Here is a 20,981-nt window from a genome sequence, read left to right on the forward strand (position 1 = left end):
ATAATTATTCCAAAGCAGTTAATCATAACCCAGAACATTTCCGGACAATCTAGAAGTATTGTAACTATACTTCTAGGCATATAGAATGATAAGGCCAATTATGACAGTCATTTAAGACAGAAAGTTAACAGATATATTATGAATATAACAACCAAGAAATCCCCCCCAGAATAACTTTTTCCTGTGTTTTATTTTTTTAATGTGCTCTTCAAGATTACCAAAGCTGACTCTGTTTCAGCAGAGAATAAACCCAGTATAAAAGTATTTGCAAATTTAGGCTTAATTATTTAGAATGGTTATTTGCACTGTAAATGATTTTTCATAAAAGGAACAAGTGTAAGATTCCATTATACTGTGAGCTCATTTATAGTATTAACTGTTTGACAGAAGAGTTAACTATTTGACATGAGGTACAATATTTATGAATAACCTTGAAACCAATTAAAAACAAGTGGGAACACACTGAGAAAATTTTAGTTAAAGTCACCAGGAAAATGAAATTAGTTTGTTATATATAAGATTAGAGGAAACTCTATAAAATAAATTATGCTTAGATATAGCAGGGTAAAATTCACCCCACATAAATGTAATTTTAATTTATGTATATAATATAATTCTGATTATTTTGCTGTACAATGACTATCCATTAATGAGCAACCTTTTTTGTTCATGTGTTTCAAAGAAATACAAAGAATGCTTGCACAACCTGATTTTCATGCAGTTTTTATAAAATTATGATACCAAAAACTGTTTTTAGAAAGTAAATTTTTGTTTCATTGTTAGGGTTCCAGATCCTTTTTAATCCCAGGGCTTCTTTATGGCCATTGAGAATGCCTCAAGACCTTTCTTCTTAATAGCTTCATCTTTCACTTACAGTAGAAGATCCTTGGTATGAATTGTGTGAAAGACTATTGTAACCTTTCACCCTATTGGCCACATAAAAAACTTTTTTTTTTTTTTTTTTTCTCAAGCATGGATCTATCTACCTGGTATTCTTGTAGAGGTTTGAGAGTAGCAAGTTATTTGGCCATCACAGATGCCCCAAGACAGGAAGATGGTATCATGAATATTATGTCAAGCCAATTCCTGACAGACTATGTTGTACTGATTGTTGTTGCTAATACCGTTGAACTTAAAATTTTTAATAAAAAAATGGGCCAACATATTATCATGCCCTGCTGGTGTACACGTTGAGTTTGAAACAAGAGATTATTAGTGTTAACAGAATGCATTTTACTAAGCCACTGCCTTAGAGTCAGAAAGAGGAAATGGTCTAAGACATTAGCATCTATATTGAGAATATACACACAAAAAATTTCCAGAACAATGACAACATTCCTGAGTTAAATTTTAATATGCTGTCATTTAAGGCATAGAAAAATCATCCTTTAAAATGCCAATACTAAGGGAATCACAGTATTTAAAACCTTGAATTGTGCCAACAACTCATCCAACTGAAAACCTCAGGCTAAAAATGTCAGAATGAATGAGACATTACCAGTTGACAGAACAATGCAAAGTAAATGATTATGAATTCATTCCAATAGAGTTAAGTAACCCGTACCCTCACAGATTCATGGGGTTGCAAAGAGTCAGACACGATTGAGCGACCGAACTGACCCTCACAGAAGACAAAAATAGGAGAAAAAATTTTTTGAGACTTTTTTAGTAGAAATCTGAAATACGTTAAAGACAAGAGAGAGCAACAAAGGCTGGTGAAAGGAGTAAGCTATCAGTAATAATTAAGTGACTGCCCTTTAGTGGAGCTTATTCCTCACTTTAGAAGTGCTGGTCTGGGCATTGGGATATAGACATTAGGCTGAGATGCAAAGTTGTGAATAAATACCCCAATAATTTATGGATACCTATAGGGACAGGGAACTTCTGCACTCAAAATACAAAGTGCATACCTGCAGTTAGCCTGCCTGACTATATATCCCCCTTACCACTTCTTCACATCCAAGGAAGCTAGGACCTTGCAATCAGACTCAAGAAAAGCATTCTAGCTACTAGCATTCTTCAGTCTGGGCTCATTAATATATATATATGTATGTATGCTGGTACCCAAGAAACTCTGAAACCTGAAAATAAAATACAATGAAAAGGAAGCACAAGGCCTGACATATGAAAATTTTTTATTAATGCCCCCAAATACAATAAAGAGTAATTATGAAAGAAGAAGAGAGTTCTTAGAAATTAACATGATTTTCAAAATGTGAGGGAAAGGTGGATCATTAAATGACCTGAAGTGACATAACCAAGGATAGGCTATAGATCAAGGGATTTTTTTCCAGGAAGGAAAAAGTTTTTTCCAAAGGAGGAAAGAAATTAAAAGTATCAGAGCAAAATTAAGAAATAGGGGGTACAAATTAAAACAGTTTATTGTGTTATCTAGTAGAAACTTCAAAGAAAACAGAGAATGAAGGGGGCAACTAAACAAAGGATATGTAGTTAAAATGTTTACTACCTTTGTATCCTATATGCAAAGTATTACTTGAGGCAGTTTTTTAGCAAAGTGAAAAATTGATTTAATAACAGAAAAATAAGGAATATAAGAAATATTGGTGAACAAATAAGTCTAGGAATCAAGCTAAACAATATGATTCTTATGCTTAAGGCAAATAAAATTTTTAAATTTTGGTGATCATGGTGATGGAAAAAACGAGTTAGGAAAAAATCTCTGCAGGAAGCACATATTAAAAAAAAGAAAAAGAAAATGGCATTAGTAGAGCACAGGGGAAGCAGATGCCAACATCTGTAATCTCTCAATAAATGTAAATGGACTAACATGCTTTATTTAAAAGGCAGGTTATCATATAGGGTTGAAATAAAGAGATTAAATGTTTACAAATACACCTTAATCAAAAATTTAACATTAGAAAGTGAACTGGATAGATACTGGATGTAATTAACAAATGCTTATAAAAAGCTGAAGGGGCAATGTCATATATAAGTCCAGAATTCAGAACTAAAAGGGACAGGGAGGATATGTATAGAAGGTATAATCTGCCAAAAATATATTTGTGAACTTTTTATACCTATTCTATAGATATGGTTAAGTGTGTCAAGCATAAACTCAAGTTTACTCAGCATTTTTTAAAATTTTGGTGAAACAGTTTACCATTTTAGCTTCTAGTAAGTGTACTTGTTCATTGGCATTAAGTACTTTCACATGGATGTCCAGGTGTCACTACCATCAATCTCTAGAACTTTTTCAAAATCTTCCCTATATTGAAACTCTATACCCACTAAATAGTAACTCCATTTCAGCATAGGCTTAGTAGCCTATTAGATCTTCCCTGGTGGCTCAGAGGTTAAAGCGTCTGCCTCCAATGTGGGAGACCCAGGTTCAATCCCTGGGTTGGGAAGATCCCCTGGAGAAGGAAATGGTAACCCACTCCAGTATTCTTGCCTGGAGAATCCCATGGACGGAGAAGCCTGGTAGGCTACAGTCCATGGGGTCGCAAAGAGTCGGACACGACTAAGCGACTTCACTTCACTTCACTTTAGTAGCCTATTAAAAAAACTATTGGTTTTTCTATTTTCTGCTGTTAATTTTCATTTTTGATACCAGGTTGTACACTGTACTTGTGCCTGTCACTGTTTGAATGTTACTGATGGTCTAGGGATATTTTCCTAGGATGTGTGATTTAGAAAGTTTGACTATATCTGGCTGCAAACCTTTGCCCGTCTTCTTTCTGAACAGAGATGCTAATCAGTATTATCTACTCTGGCTTTGACAAAAAACATTGGGAAACTGTGGATGTTGAGTGTGCATAAGTATGTACATAGTTTCCTGAGGCATTTCAGAAAACAGAATATGAGATTCAAAGTGCAATGGAAATGAAGTATAGAATTCAAGAGGTGAAATGAGGCAGAGCTTTAAATAGGTCGTCAAAATTTACATAGACGTTAAGAATAACGATAGAATTAGGAATGAGGAAGAAAAGCAACTCACCTGCAAAATGTACCAAGATATCAGTAGATAACCAGTAGGTCTACTAAGGTGACTTTCGCATTTTCAGACCCCTCCTCACAATGTAAAACTATTTTCACTCACAAATACAAGAACATATGACTGATAAATAAAATAGTACTTAACATTCTATGTGCTCTACACTCTTTTTTAGTGTTTCCTTTTTTTTAAAACTTTGATCTCAACACATTAAATTATATTAACAGCCAGTGAATGGGTTGCAATCCTAAAGTTTGAGAAATGCTGATCAAGAAGGTGGTTGTCATGAGACTCAAAAGTAGTAGAACTTTCATACAAGGATAGAGAAGTTAATTTTAAGTAGCAGAAACTAGTACATGGCCAACACTTCTACTTACCTTTTCTAAAGAGATTAATATTCTTCAGTTTAGTGACTGACAAGCAGAAAAGAGTTGAGCATGAAATGTTTGATGAGAAACTTGAGAGCGTTTACTGTGGGAACAAGGATTCCAAAGAAAATAGTCAAGTAATTAGCAGCAAAAAGTGAAGGTGTGGTGAAATGACAGATTCATTGAATTAAGTGGAAATTAGAGGGGAAAAGCAAAGATACGGAGTAACTTACATCTTGACCTTTACGAAGAAAACAAATAAAAAGTTAGGCTGGTACCAATGTTGGATGTTTCAAATGAAATTATGGGAAAAAGTACTTGATTTTTTTTTTTTAAAGGTTGTTGTAGAGAGAGACAAACTAAAAGTAATGAATAGTGGCATAAATCCAAATGTAACTTCAGGAAATCTGTTAACTAGTTGTCCTCTCAGTTTACTCATTAAAGATCATGCTGTTGGACTAGGAGATCCTTAACTCTACTATTATTTTAAAAAATTGATTGAGTCTATACATTGTATCCCCATTATCAGTAGTAGAAAGCAAGTGTGTGTGTGTGTGTGTGTGTGTGTGTGTGTGTGTGTGTGTTCTCTAAGTGGCTCTTGAAAACATTATCAACAGTTTTAATTATAAACAAAATGGCTGAATAACTTGATATATTAGTAGTGGTTTCTTCATTAAATGTTCTTCAGTCACATTTGATTTGTTATTTTTAGTTACATGAGCATGCCGCCTACTTGGTGGACAGTTTGTGGGAGAGCTCTCAAGAACTGTTGAAAGACTGGGAATGTATGACAGAATTGCTATTAGAAGAACCTGTTCAAGGAGAGGAAGGTACCGTATTTTGATAAGTTGATTTATATATTGTTTTGGGTTCATATTGATAATCATACCATCCTGTATAAATGACTTCTTAAAAATGAGTATATGCAAGTATATCTGTGTATCTTTTTTTCAAAGAGAACAGTTTGTTTCCTGTAACAAGCAAAGGTGTCTTAATAGTATCTAACATCTTTCTATATTAGGACTATAACCGTGCATGTCCCAGAAGTTTTTAAAACCCTATAAACATCACGGAGCATTCAAGGTTTTCTTTATGCTGATTTCAGATACAAAATACTGACGTACTTAACGTAAAAAGAAAAAAAATGGTTCATCCGAGTCTTTTTGCTGTATATAAGTACTTGGCCTTTTACATACAAGGTTTAATTAGACCACAATCATCCCATCTTTCGTTATATATTTTTTTAACATTAAAATCAGTAAACCAACAATAAAGTCAGTTACTTAGCTGTTCAAGAAATAGGGAGGGAACTTCCCTGGTGGTCCAGTGGCTAAGACTCCACACTCCCAGTGCAGGAGGCCTAGGTTTGATCCCTCATAGGGGAACAAGACCTCAAATGCTACACCTAAGAGTTCACATGCTGCAACTGAGACCCAGCACAGCCAAATAAATAAATATTAAGAAAAAGAAGAGAAATAATTACTATACTGATAATTTCTGAAGTATGTATCTTAATGTTACACTTTGTGTAATAACATGAACAGCAGACTGGATATGTATACTTAATAAAACATTCATCTTCTAAACACTTATATGAATATTAGCTCCGTAAAGCTAGCAATGCCTCTTCTGTATAGCTTGTTTCTCAGTCTAGCCCAGAATATTGTTCAGTCAATAAGTCATATCTGACTCTCTGCAACTCTGTGGACTACAGCATACCAGGCTTCCCTGTCCTTCATCACCTCCCAAAGTTTGCTCAAACTCATGTCATTGAGTTGGTGATGCCATATAACCATCTCATTCTCTGTCACCCCCTTCTCCTCCTGCCCTCAGTCTTTCACAGCATCAGGGTCTTTTCCAATGAGTCCACTCGTTGAATCAGGTGGCCCAAGCTTTGGAACTTCAGTTTCAGCTTTAGTCCTTCCAATGAATATTCAGGACTGATTTTCTTTGAGATTGACTGGTTTGATCTCCCTGCTGTCCAAGGGACTCTCAAGAGTCTTCTCTAGTACCACAATTCAACAGCATCAGTTCTTCAGCGCTCAGCCTTTATAGTCCAACTCTCACATCCGTACATGACTACTGGAAAAACCATAGCTTTGACTAGACAGACCTTAGTCAGCAAACTGATGTCTCTGCTTTTTAATACACTGTCTAGATTTGTCATAGCTTTTCTTCCAAGAAGCAAGCATCTTATGATTTCATGGCTGCAGCTGCAGTCCACACTGATTTTGGAGCCCAAGAAAATAAAGTCTGTCACTGTTTCCATTGTTCCCCATCTATTTGTCATGAAGTGATGGGACCAGTTGCCATGACCTTAGTTTTTTGAATGTTTAGTTTTAAGTCAGCTTTTTCAATCTCCTCTTTCACTTTCATCAAGAGGGTCTTTAGTTCCTCTTCACTTTCTGCCATAAAGTTGGTGACATCTGGATTTCTAAAGTTATTGATATTTTTCCTGGCAATCTTGATTCCATCTTGTGCTTCATCCAGCCCGGCATTTCTCATGATGTACTTGCATGTAAGTTAAATAAGCAGGGTGACGATACACAGCCTTGATGTGCTTCTTTCCTAATTTGAAACCAGTTCTTTGTTCCATGTCCGATTCTAACTGTTGCTTCTTGGCCTGCAAACAGGTTTCCCAGGAGGCAAGTAAGATGATCTGGTATCCTCATCTCTTTAAGAATTTTCCACAGTTTGTTGTGATCCACATAGTCAAAGGATTTAGCATGGTCAGTGAAGCAGAAGTAAATGTTTTTCTGAAATTCCCTTGCTTTTTCTGTGATTCAGCAGATGTTGGATACTTCACCTTCTTGCATTTCTTTTTATTTGGGATAGTTTTGGTCACTGCCTCCTGTACAGTGTTACAGACCTCTGTCCATAGTTCTTCAGGCACTCTGCCTACCAGATCTAATCATTTGACTCTATTTGTTACCTATGTGATATAATAATAAGAGATTTTATTTAAGTCATACCTGAATTGCCTAGTGGTTTTCCCCACAATAGTAGTTTAAAAAATGACTGTTTCATGTAATCTATATGAATTCCTAGAATGGAGATGATACCTTGATGTAAATGAGGCTTGTAATGAACTTTAGAATTGAAAGAAACAGATTCAGATATCTAACTATCCTTTGTTACTTATATCGTCTTTTTTCTGTTCCTTAGATTACCTTTCTTTAAAACATAGATTCTTTGTCTTATTTTCTTAAATAGCTATTGTGAGTATTAAATGAAATAGTTTACTATTGATTCTCTATTCTTTTTTTCTCCTACTTTTCTGTGTGGTTCAGCTCTCTGGTATATAAAAGCAGAATTAGCCATTACCTGCAATAGATTACCTGTGCTTAATAGTGACCATCCCTTAGTGTTCTTTCCAAGCAGTAATGCTAATTCTTAACCACTGGACCACCAGGAAAGTCCTTGGTATTGTTAACTTTTTACTCTCATTTAATTATATAAAACATGTCATTCAGAAAATAATTACCATGACTGTTAGTCATCAAGGTTTTCTAGATGAATCTGCCTTCGTAAAATAACTGTATATTATTATTAGATTTTCTTTGTGGTTTAAGTTTAGTTGACATTGAATTTAACTTTCAGCCAGTTGGCTTGGTTTGGTTTGATTTGGTTTGATTTTAACCAGAAAAGCAGATTGTAAAATGGGGGGAAATTTTTAAATCAACCACAATTTCAGGGTATGGTTGAATCTGGAAAGGCAAGGCTGGAGAATTTATTCATAACAAATGCAGAACTATTTTGAAATCCTGATTCACCTTTTTTTCATACATTTGTCCATATGCATGCTGTACCACATATAAGCTTTGGTATGGAATGACATCCAAATCAATATTCTGAGCTACTGTTTCGCTGTATTTGATGTAATAAAATGCCATAGTAACTTATTTTCTTAAGACTAATTAGAAGTTAAGTTGTACTTTAGGTAAGTGAAATTCATTAGATATTCTAGTGGGTGAAAGTCTAGTTAGCAGTTGCAAATATAGGACTAAAATTTTTTCAAAACAGTTATCAAAGACTACCAATAAAAGTTTAGATCTTAACTGCTATATGTCCAAACAAAATTATCAGTCAAAAAGATAAAATGTACCCCTGAGTGCATAGCAACACTATTTCCAGTAGCCAAGATGTGGCAACAACCTTAATGTTCATCAACAGATGAATGGATGAAAAAGATGTGGTGTATATATACAGTGGAATACTACTCAGCCATAAAAAGAATGAATGTCATTTGCAGCTACATGGATGGACCTAGAGATTATCATACTATGTGAAGTAAGTCAGAAAGAGGAAAACAAATACCATATGATACCACTTATATGTGAAATCTAAAATATGACACATATGAACTTATCTATGAAACAGAAATGGACTCACAGACATAGAGAACAGACTTGCGGTTGCTGATAGGGCAAGGGGTTGAATTGGGAGTTTGAGACTAGCAGATGCAGACGACTGTATAAAGGTGTAGTCACTCAGTCGTGTCCAACTCTTTGTGACCCCTTGGACTGTAGCCCACCAGTAGCTCCTCCGTCCATGGGATTTTCCAGGCAAGAATACAGGAGTGGGTTGCCATTTCCTTCTCCAGGGGATCCTCCCGACCCAGGGATTAAACTCTGGTCTTCTGCATTACAGGCAGACTCTTTACCGTCTGAGCCACTAGGGAATCCCAAATGTATGTAGAATGGATGAACAACAAGGTCCTATTGTATAGCACAGGGAACTGTTAATATATTCAATATCATATCATAAACTATAATGGAAAGAAAAATAATAATAAATCACAACTTCTATAAGACTACTTTGCAGTGTTTTTAAGAGATGGTAGTTTGTGGGGATATATGTGTATTCTACAGCAAAATCAAACTTCTGGTTAAATTTTTTAGTGTAATGTGAAGGTCTAGATAACAGGTAATCAGGCAAAAACAGGGCCATAGCTAAGTTATTTAACTTCTCTGGGTCTTAGCTTCTTCATTTATTAAGAAAAGTCTTGTTGATTAGATAAACTTCTGTGGTCATTTACGGTTAGAATTCTGTGATCCAGTTGAGGCTGACGTAACGTGGATAAGTGGAATTCTTCAGGCAGTGAGTCATTAATTCAGTTATAATATGAACATATTTGTTGACCACCTTTTATGTGCTGTTATACTAAGCATTGCGAGTGTAGTCTTAAGCAGGGACAGCTCACTGCCCATATGGAGCTTACATTTCAAGTGGGGATGGTAGACCAAAACTAAGTGGTCAGAATAATTTCAGAAGTTAGTAAGTACCTGTGATAGGTGATAACAATAAGAAGGTGTCCATTGTTAGATTGAATTTGAAAAGGAGATTCTAAGGATGTCATCCATGAGCCAGGAATCTAAAGGATATGGGGGTTAATAGAGGAAATGGTAACTGCAGAGTATCTATAGCATGAATGATATTGTTATATTCCAGAAGCTGCAATAGCTGGAGCACTGTGGGTCAGCGGCACTAGATGAGAGAGAGGCAGAGGCCTGATGATGTAGGATATTTAAGTTCATAAGTGGATTTATTTAGTTTATTGTAAGTATAATAAGAAAGCCACTTGCTGGGGTCCAGCCCTGGTGGATCCAGGGTAATTCGAAGGGGGGACGGAGTCGGCGCCTTAGGAAAGAATTATTTAATTAGAAATATAAACAGAGATTAGGAAAGAATAGTGTAGTAGGTAAATTAGTGGAGAAAAGAGGCTGATATTTCTTGGTTTACGCGGAAAGCTAATAAAGTCTCAAGACAAGGAACTTGCACCGTCTACATTAGGCCACAGGCGCCTGCTTGAATAGCGGAGGGTGCCCTGCCTTGGGCTCCCTCTCGCCTGGGTCTTAGAAGCCTGGGCAAATAAGTAGACACACAGAGCCTCAGCGTTCCAAGGGATCAGCCTGAAAAAGAGAGGGAGGGAGAGGGAGAAAGAGAAAGTTGACACGGGGGAGGCCAAGCTTGTGCAAAAACCCCCTAACTTTATTTTTAAAAGGTGTTTATATACCCTAAGTTTTACATAATGGAAGATACAGAGTTATGCAGGGGCAGCAGTCCTGACCCTTTCTGTATATCTTTTTGTATACAAAGGGTCTCAGGTGATTTACATTATCTTCTGGTCAAGAGGCCTGTTAACACTTTATGGCTCTCTTCCTTAATGAATGTTAATCTCATTTCCCCGGAAGTGTTTTTCTTTAATCTGCATCACCCTCAAAGCACTAAAGTTACATCCCTATAGAACAATGGTGCAGTGGGTTATAACAAAGAAGGTACTTACCTCAAAGATCTGTGTTGCTACTTGCTTTTTTCTATATACCAACTATATCAACAAATAAAAGATACGAAAATTTGGCAGCAAGTATTGGCTCAACAAATGAAACCCTTAATCAGTCCTATTCTAATGATTTTGACTCCCCTGAAGCCCCTACATTCCTAGGATGTTTTAAGCTTCCTGTGCCTCTGGCGGTCCGGAGGCCACAAACAATCACATGCGCAGCTGTAAGAGTCCTGTAGGCAGGCTAGAAAGCCATCAGAGGGGTTTTGGATTGAAACACCCTTATTATGCCCAGGAGATTTATTATCTAAAAGCTCTAAATTAACTTTTTCCAGAAAAAGGTGGTGGGGGGACATGCCCCTGTTACTGTCAGAGAAGTAGGTGAAAAGCACAATGCAGTAAGGCAGGCAGACTCTGATTTGGGGGCAGATGCATGAGAAAATTCAGCAAGGCTCCCTTAAGGCCCGACTCCCCTTTGCCTGTCTGACCCCTTAACCTCATGACCTTTGCCATGAGTGGTACTCCTCGTGCTGGCTCCCAGCAGCCACTGAAAGATTTTAAACAGGGAAGTGATGTGATCGCATTTGTATTTTAAGGAAAATGCTTTTTGTCAACATTTTTGGAATAGGCAGAAGATCAATTAGATAACTGTTGCAGTGGTCTCTATGGGAAATGATAATAAAAATACAAACGATGAAAATAAATTATAGAAATAAAAAGCCCATGTCAGTTTTTAAAATTGTGGATAGGAAGGGGACAAAAGCAGGAAGAACAAGAGTGAGAGCAAGCTATATAAAAAGGATGGTAAGAGATAACTATACACTATAGAAGGCAAAGTAAAGAGGGTGTTCAAGAGAGCTATGGTTAATAATATCAAATATTGCAGAGGAGGAGAAAAAGGACTGTGCAGAGACCATCAGCTTTAAGTGAAGATTTGGGTCATCAGTGACTTTGTAGTGTTTCTTTTCAGTGGTACTAAGGAGAAAAGCCAGAGTTTAAGGTGATAAGATTGAAATCAATAATGAGGAAATTGAGATGATATCTAAAGAGGTTTCTGAAAACTTAAAAAGTGGTGTACTTATTTGATAATTCAGAGAGCAAACAGCACCCATTCCTTTCTGCCATTGTGGCTATTTGGCTCTCAACTGTGGCTTAAGGCTTCCTTGTTTTCACTTGTAAATTTCAATTGTTTTGAGTTTGCCATATCAAAATGGATGGTTTCAAATATATACTAATAAAGCTGATGATGTTAGATACTGTATAAGGTTGAGTTATTCTTCAACACTAATCTATAGATTTTAGTGTATAATAGAAGAGTATTTCTATATTTGATAAGGTTCTCTTTTACCTCATTTTCCTCAGAACTAGATTTTTTTTCATAAATAATAGAAAATGCATTTATTGGGTTGGCCAGAGAGTGAGTTTGTCAGCCAAACAAACTTTTTGGCTGACCCAGTAGTTCATAGTCTTGTCATTCCTTTATCCCTAGCCAAATGTGAAAAAATAAGAAATTCTAGAATCATAAAATAGAAACTTTGATTCTCTTATTGCATGGGAAGTTTTTTCATATTATTAAGCATTGAATCAGAGAGTATAAATGGAAAGCTGAAGCTGTTTCTGTGGTTTTACTAAAACAAGCTAAACTTCATGTGTTTTTCCTATCAGTAAAAGTGTTAAAAATGATTGAATTAAGATGTACATACATATTCCTGTTCAGGATGATTTTGGTATAGAATAAGGGATAAGATGTAACAGCTTTGTTTGCCTTTTCGTTGGTGTTGCCCCAGTTTATTTTGAAATAATCAATATAGATGTCTCAGCTTCCAAAGCTTATTATTTTTTCTTTATGCCTAGTTCTATCTCTATAATCCCCATATCTATTGGTCTTTTTTTTTCTTTAGCATAAACAACTATACAGAGAAAAGAACACGAGGAAGGAGACAAAGATAAAATTAAACTATTCAAATTAGTTTCAAAATGTTTTAAAATATATGTATAGGAATGAATTCAATACGGAAAGTACAAAATCACTGTGAAGAAAATCATAATGTTTCATTAAATAATGTCAAATATGATCTTATAAATGAAGAGTTATATCATGTTCCTGGCAGGAAAGATGATTAAAATGTCAGTTCTTCCCAGCATAATGTATAATTTTCTTAAAAATACCAGTTCAAATTCCAGTGCATTTGAGAGAGTTCTGAAAGGTGAGGTGAGAAAATGAACTAAGCATAATGATTTTAAAACTTACATAGACTGAGTAAAGTAAGTCCAACAGAGAAGACAAATACATGACATTGGGTATATGTGGAATATTTTTTTTAAAGGGTACAAATGAACAATCTGCAAAACAGAATTAGTTACAGATGCAAAAAACAGACATGTTACCAGAAAGCTGAGGCGGATAGACTGAAAGATTGGGATTGCCATATACACACTGCTATATATAAGACAGATAACTAATAATGGCCTACTGTATAGCACAGGAAACTACTTAGCACAGGAGACTACTTAGTACTCTTTAATGGACTATGTGAGAAAAGAATCTAAAAAAAAGTGGACCTATATATATATATATATATGGCTCACTTTGCTGTACACCTGAATTAACACAACACTGTAAATAAATTATTCCCCAATAAAAAATAAAAATTAAAGATTATGCAGAATTTCATGAATATGTTGTAAAGACAGTATAGCATAGTGCTTAAGAGCATAAACCTTGAAGTCAGACTGCCTTGGTTCATATCTGGGGTCTACTACTAATTGAGTGCCTTGAAAAGTTGTTTATAACTGCACTACATATAAAAAATACTTAATAAATTGCTTGCTATGACCTTTATAGAAATTAGAAATTTTTAAGGAAAAGGATTAGATAAAGGAAATTTGTTCAACTAAATATTCAAATTAGTTGAATAGAGTTGCACATTATTTCAGTTCAGTCCCTCATTGGTGTCTGATTCTTTGCAACCCCATGAATCACAGTATTCCAGGCCTCCCTGTCCATCACCAACTCCCAGAGTTCACTCAGACTCACGTCCATCGAGTCCGTGATGCCATCCAGCCATCTCATGCTCTGTCATCCCCTTCTCCTCCTGCCCCCAATCCCTCCCAGCATCAGAGTCTTTTCCAGTGAGTCAACTCTTCACATGAGGTGGCCAAAGTACTGGAGTTTCAGCTTTAGCATCATTCCTTCCAAAGAAATCCCAGGGCTGATCTCCTTCAGAAAGGACTGGTTGGATCTCCTTGCAGTCCAAGGGACTCTCAAGAGTCTTCTCCAACACCACAGTTCAAAAGCATCAATTCTTCAGTGCTCAGCTTTCTTTATAGTCCAACTCTCACATCCATACATGACCACAGGAAAAACCATAGCCTTGACTAGATGGACTTTGTTGGCAGAGTAATGTCTCTGCTTTTGAATATACTATCTAGGTTGGTCATAACTTTCCTTCCAAGGAGTAAGTGTCTTTTAATTTCATGGCAGCAGTCACCATCTGAAGTTATTTTAGAGACCCCAAAATAAAGTCTGACACTGTTTCCCCTGTTTCCCCAACTATTTCCCATGAAGTGATGGGATCAGATGCCATGATCTTCGTTTTCTAAATGTTGAGCTTTAAGCCAACTTTTTCACTCCTCTTTCACTTTCATCAAGAGGCTCTTTAGTTCCTCTTCACTTTCTGCCATAAGGGTGGTGTCATCTGCATATCTGAGGTTATTGATATTTCTCCCGGCAGTCTTGATTCCAGCGTGTGTTTCTTCCAGCCCAGCATTTCTCATGATGTACTCTGCATAGAAGTTAAATAAGCAGGGTGACAGTAAACAGCCCTGAAGTACTCCTTTTCCTAATTGAAACCAGTCTGTTGTTCCATGTCCAGTTCTAACTGTTGCTTCCTAACCTGCCTACAGGTTTCTCATGAGGCAGGTCAGGTGGTCTGGTATTCCCATCTCTTTCAGAATGTTCCACAGTTTATTGTGGTCCACATAGTCAAAGGCTTTGGCATAGTCAATAAAGCAGAAATAGATGTTTTTCTGGAACTCTCTTGCTTTTTCCATGATCCAGCGGATGTTGGCAATTTGATCTCTGGTTCCTCTGCCTTTTCTAAAACCACCTTGAACATCAGGGAGTTCACGATTCATGTATTGCTGAAGCCTGGCTTGGAGAATTTTAAGCATTACTTTACTAGCGTGTGAGATGAGTGCAATTGTGCAGTGGTTTGAGCATTCTTTGGCATTGCGTTTCTTTGGGATTGGAATGAAAACTGACCTTTTCCAGTCCTGTGGCCACTGCTGAGTTTTGCAGATTTGCTGGCATATTGAGTGCAGCACTTTCACAGCATCATCTTTCAGGATTTGAAATAGCTCAACTGGAATTCCATCATCTCCACTAGCTTTGTTCGTAGTGATGCTTTTTAAGGCCCACTTGACTTCACATTCCAAGATGTCTGGCTCTAGGTGAGTGATCACACCATCATGATTATCTTGGTCTTGAAGATCTTTTTTATACAGTTCTTCTATGTATTCCTGCCACCTCTTCTCAATATCTTCTGCTTCTCTTAGGTCCATACCATTTCTGTCCTTTATCGAGCCCATCTTGGCATGAAATGTTCCCTTGGTATCTCTAATTTTCTTGAAGAGATCTCTAGTCTTTCCCAATCTGTTGTTTTCCTCTATTTCTTTGCATTGACCGCTGAAGAAGGCTTTCTTATCTCTTCTTGCTATTCTTTGGAACTCTGCATTCAGATGCTTATATCTTTGCTTTTCTCCTTTGCTTTTCACCTCTCCTCTTTTCACAGCTATTTGTAAGGCCTCCCCAGACAGCCATTTTGCTTATTTGCATTTCTTTTCCATGGGGATGTTCTTGATCCCTGTCTCCTATACAATCTCACAAGCCTCCGTCCATAGTTCATCAGACACTCTGAGATCTAGTCCCTTAAATCTATTTCTCACTTCTACTGTATAATCATAAGGGATTTGATTTAGGTCATACCTGAATGGTCTAGTGGTTTCTTCAATTTAAGTCTGAATTTGGCAATAAGGAGTTCATGATCTGAGCCACAGTCAGCTCCTGGTCTTGTTTTTGTTGGCTGTATAGAGCTTCTCCATCTTTGGCTGCATAGAATATATCAGTCTGATTTTGGTGTTGACCATCTGGTGATGTCCATGTGTAGAGTCTTCTGTTGTGTTTTTGGAATAGGGTGTTTGCTGTGACCAGTGCATTTTCTTGGCAAAACTCTATTAGTCTTTGCCCTGTTTCATTCCTCATTCCAAGGCTAAATTTGCCTGTTACTCCAGGTAAATTTGCCTGTTTCTTGACTTCCTACTTTTGCATTCCAGTCCCCTATAATGAAAAGGACATCTTTTCAGGTGTTAGTTCTTAAAGGTCTTGTAGGTCTTTATAGAACCGTTCAACTTCAGCTTCTTCAGCATTACTGGTTGGGGCATAGACTTGGATTACTGTGATATTGAATGGTTTGCCTTGAAAACGAACAGAGATCATTCTGTCGTTTTTGAGACTGCATCCAAGTACTGCATTTTGGACTCTTTTGTTGACCATGATGGCTACTCCATTTCTTCTAAGGGATTCCTGCCCGCAGTAGTAGATATAATGGTCTTCTGAGTTAAATTCACCCATTCCAGTCTATTTTAGTTTACTGATTCCTAGAATGTTGACGTTCACTCTTGCCATCTCCTGTTTGACTACTTCCAATTTGCCTTGATTCATAGACCTGACATTCCAGGTTCCTATGCAATATTGCTCTGTACAGCATCAGATCTTGCTTCTCTCACCAGTCACATCCACAGCTGGGTATTGTTTTTGCTTTGGCTCCAACCCTTCATTCTTTCTGGATTTATTTCTCCACTGATCTCCAGTAGCATATTGGGCACCTACTGACCTGGGGAGGTCCTCTTTCAGTATCCTATCATTTTGCCTTTTCATACTGTTCATGGGGTTCTCAAGGCAAGAATACTGAAATGGTTTTCCATTCCCTTCTCCAGTGGACCACATTCTGTCAGACATCTCCACCATGACCCACCTGTCTTGAGTGGCCCCACAGGCATGGCTTGATTTCATTGAGTTAGACAAGGCTGTGGTCCTAGTGTGATTAGCTTGACTACTTTTCTGTGAGTATGGTTTCAGTGTGTCTGTCCTCTGATGCCCTCTTGCAACACCTACCGTCTTACTTGGGTTTCTCTTATTTGGAAGTGGGGTATCCCTTCATGGCTGCTCCAGCAAAGCGCAGCTGCTGCTCCTTACCTTGGACAAGGGGTATCTCCTCACTGCAGCCCCTCCTGACCTTGAACATGGAATAGCTCCTCTAGGCCCTCCTGCGCCCGCGCAGCCACCACTCATTGGACGTGGGGTTGCTCCTCCCAGCCGCCGCCTCAGGCGTGGGGTAGCTCCTCTCGGCTGTACCTGCACTATCGCAGCTGGCACTCTTGGCCCCTGCCCCTGACCTCGGACGCGGGGTAGGTCCTCCCGGCCTCCACCCCTGACCTTGGACGTGGGGTAGCTCCTCACGGCCGCCGCCCCTGACCTCAGACGTGGGTTATAACGTTGCTATAATCGAAACAGCATGGCTTTATAACACTGAAACTGAAGAATCCAGAAATATTAATAGATCAAAGTATATAGTGAAAGTAAAGTTGCTCAGTCGTGTCCGACTCTTTGCAACCCCGTGGACTGTAGCCTGCCAGGCTCCTCTGTCCATGGGATTCTCCAGGCAAGAATACTGAAGTGGGTTGCCATTTCCTTCTCCAGGGGATCTTCCCAACCCAGGGATCGAACCCGGTTCTCCTGCATTGCGGGCAGATGCTTTATCCTATATAGGAGCGTCTGCTGCTAAGTCGCTTCAGTCGTGTCCGACTCTGTACGACCCCAGAGACGGCAGCCCACCAACATGTTAAAAGTTGACATTTCAGATAAACCAAGAAAAGCTGGTTTTCTTTACCGATGATGGGGGCATCATTGTGTACTCATCTGGTGGGAGCAAACAGACCCAAACCTGATATTAATACTATCAGCAGAATAAATTTCAAACAGATAAGAGATGTAAAAGCAAGCAACAGAGACAAAGAAGAAAATATGCTTCTTAATCTCTGGGAGAAAGGAGCTCTTTGAAAGCAATGCAAGAAACCCAAAAGACTTTTTTAATCTATATGAAATGATAGATATTAGCTAAACTTACTGTGGTGATCATTTCACAATGTAAGTAAATTGAATCATTGTGTGGTACAACTTAAACCCGTATGGTATTGTATGTCAGTTATCTCTCAAAAAAATAAATAAAAGTCCTGGAAAGCAAAGAAAGAAATCTGAAAGTCATAACACAAATCTCTATAGATATGACTCTGTAAAAGTTAACTATTTCTGACAAAGTATACCATGAGGAGTCTAAAACCTAAAGAACAAGCTGTGAGAAAATATTTGCATCATTTAAGACAAAGTTAATGCTACTAATATATAAGAATCCAAGAAAGGTGTGTAACAATGGAAAAGTTAACAGAAAATAAACAGAAGAATCTCCAAAAATTTTTTTAATAAATAAGAAAATGCACTCCACTAATTATGCAGGAGCAAAATAAGAAATACCACTTTGAGTGATTGGATTGGCAAAAATTAAAGGAACTTATAACATCCAGTGTTGGCAGGGATAAAAGGAATCAAACATTGTCATCATGGCAGTTGGAGGTGTGGATTGCAGTAAGTAACCTTATTGATTTGTCAGTACCAAGATTTTAACCTTTGACTCATTATTCCCTCTCTTGACATTTATTCTGCCGAAATAGAAGTGTTAGTTACATAAATATGTGTGTATTTATGATACTTGTTATTGAATTTTTTATAAATGTGACAAGAATTTGGGGAAAATTTGAGTGAATGTTAATACAGAAGGTTGAATAAACTGTGAAACACAAACTATGTAATAACTTGTAATTATTTAAGGTAATTATTCATATATGTCATATCACTTGAAAGATACTCAAAATCTATTGTTAATGTTTTTTTACTAAAAAAAGCAAAATATATGTAAACTTTGAAATGATATGGAAGGGAAATTTTGGCATTGCCCAGTTCAGAAGTATGATATTACAAGAGATTAGGTATTAGAAGAAACTGGAGGTTATTCTCTTTTTCTTTACTTTGTGTATCTCTTTCTTATTTGACTTATGACAGATACATATTATTGAAAAGATAAAAAGGACAAAGAATAGAACTTCACCTTAGTCTTTAAGTAATGGTTGCTGGTGTTTTTTTTTTAATAATTGTGTGCATTTTTGATATGTGGCTATTATAAAACTATCTACTTATGCTAATGTGTTTTGTTTGACTTTAGCAATGTCCGACCGTCAGGAGAGTGCTCTTATAGAGCTAATGGTTTGTACAATTCGTCAAGCTGCTGAGGCACATCCTCCAGTGGGAAGGGGTACCGGCAAGAGAGTAAGTTACTAGCGAAAAATCTAAAAAAAAAAAAAAGTGAACAACTTTGAAATATTTGAATATTTACTGACATATGTATTCCTAAACACATGAAAATTTTGTAAATGATACATGTTGTGGTAGTTCATCTTATATCCTGTCTACTCAGTTTCCAAAATTAGATTCTTTTCGTCCATGCTGCATACACTTGTGCCTGCTTCTAGTTCAGTATCGTAAGAATTTTCACATTCATATTTGTTTAAAGTACAGAAAGGCTCTGAAGGCAAACTGTCTAGTTTTGCACACTGTTCCATTTAGCATCTATGTAATCTTTGGACAGTTGACCATTTTCTTTCTTAAATTGCTCACTGCAAGTATGAGGCTAATAATGCAGGTGTTATTGCTGATAGCTTACAGTGAATGATGTCGGATTCATAATCTCTGAGGAAGATTTAGCTTCAGGACCAGGGACCAGGCTTGATCACTCAAGAGCTTTTGTGCAGCAGAGTTTCATTAAAGTGAAAAAGGACAGAGAAAGCTTCTGACTTGGACATCAGAAGGAGGATGGAGAGTGCCTCCCCATCCTCCTTATCAAGGCCTTATATACTTTTACCAGACCCAGTCCCACAACATACATCTTAAATTAACAGGATTAGAACTAACAATAGAAAGGTCTTACAAGATCCACTCCTACAGCATACATCTTAAGATAACAAGATTAGTCAAAAGGTTCTTATTAAGGAAAAACATGTCCTCGAGCAAGATACATTCTTATATTGACTAAGACAAAGCAGTGTAGAAAGTTTGTCCTTTTCTCCTCCTTAAGAGCCCCGGACCCCTTCTTCCTCAAGGGCTCTGGACCCCTTCCTCCTTGAGGACCCCAGACTCCTTATCAACCTACCTAAGGATTAGGTCTTTCGTTATTATTCCAGATGAATTGAGATGATCACAGACGGAAAGACTAACTCTGGTAGTGTGAAGAAGTAGGCAATTTCCCTTCCTCTTCTCTACCCCCACCCCCGCAAAAAAAGGAATGAAACGGGAAAAAATATCAAAACCCATATCAGGGCTCTGGAAATTCACCACAGATTTTAAAAAAAAAAAATTGAGAAGTATTTCTAGGCATATCTTAGAGATATTGTAGGTTGAGTTCCAGACCACTACAATAAAGCAAATATTGCAGTAAAGCTAAGCACATGATTTTTTTCTTTTCTCAATGCATACAAAAGTTGTATTTACACCATACAGTAGTCTATTAAGTGTACAATGCCTTATGCCTAGAAAAACGATGTACATACTATAATTTAAAACTTTATTGCTTAAAGAAAACACAGTCATCTGAGCTTTCAGAAAGTAAGAGTCTTTTTGCTGGTGGCAATTTCTTAAAGTTAGACAATGATGAAGTTTACCTCATTGATGGACTTTTCCTTTTGAAAACTGGTTCTCAGTAACATCTAATACTGTCTGATAGCATTTGACCCACAGTAAAAGTCTTTCAGAACTGGAGTCAGTCCTCTCAAAACCTGCCACTGCTTTATCACCTAAATATGTGTCATATTCTAAATCCTTTATTGTCATTGCAACAGTCATCACAGCATTTTCACCATGAGTAGATTACATCTCTAGGAACCACTTCCTTTGCTCACCCATAAGAAGCAACTCCTCATCTGTTAAAGTGTTTGTCATGAGGTTTATACATATTCAGACTCCACTTTGAATTCTTTCTCTTGTTATTTCCTGCACATCTGTAGTTCCTTCCTCCACAGAACCCCTTGTACTTCTCAGTCATTCATAAGAGTTGAAATCAACTTCTTCAAAAATCCTGTTAATGTTGATATTTTTACCTCTTTTCCTTGAATCATGAATATTTTTAGTGCCCTCTAGAATGCTGAATCCTTTTTAGAAAGTTTCCAATGGACTTTGCTCAGATTCATCAGAGGAATCACTGTCTATGGC

General features: G+C 37.2%; 1 protein-coding gene across 1 annotated transcript in view; it reads left to right on the forward strand.

The window, feature by feature from the left end:
- The window catches only part of STAG1 (stromal antigen 1), a 470,948-nt gene that overhangs the window by 376,758 nt on the left and 73,209 nt on the right, over positions 1-20,981 (forward strand). Inside the window, exons 15-16 of the mRNA XM_018050852.1 lie at positions 5,036-5,153; positions 18,943-19,046. Of these exons, the coding sequence (XP_017906341.1) occupies positions 5,036-5,153; positions 18,943-19,046 (222 nt within the window). The remainder of the gene's footprint in view (positions 1-5,035; positions 5,154-18,942; positions 19,047-20,981) is intronic.

The sequence above is a fragment of the Capra hircus genome, chromosome 1, assembly GCF_001704415.2.
Source record: "Capra hircus breed San Clemente chromosome 1, ASM170441v1, whole genome shotgun sequence".
NCBI lineage: Eukaryota > Metazoa > Chordata > Mammalia > Artiodactyla > Bovidae > Capra > Capra hircus.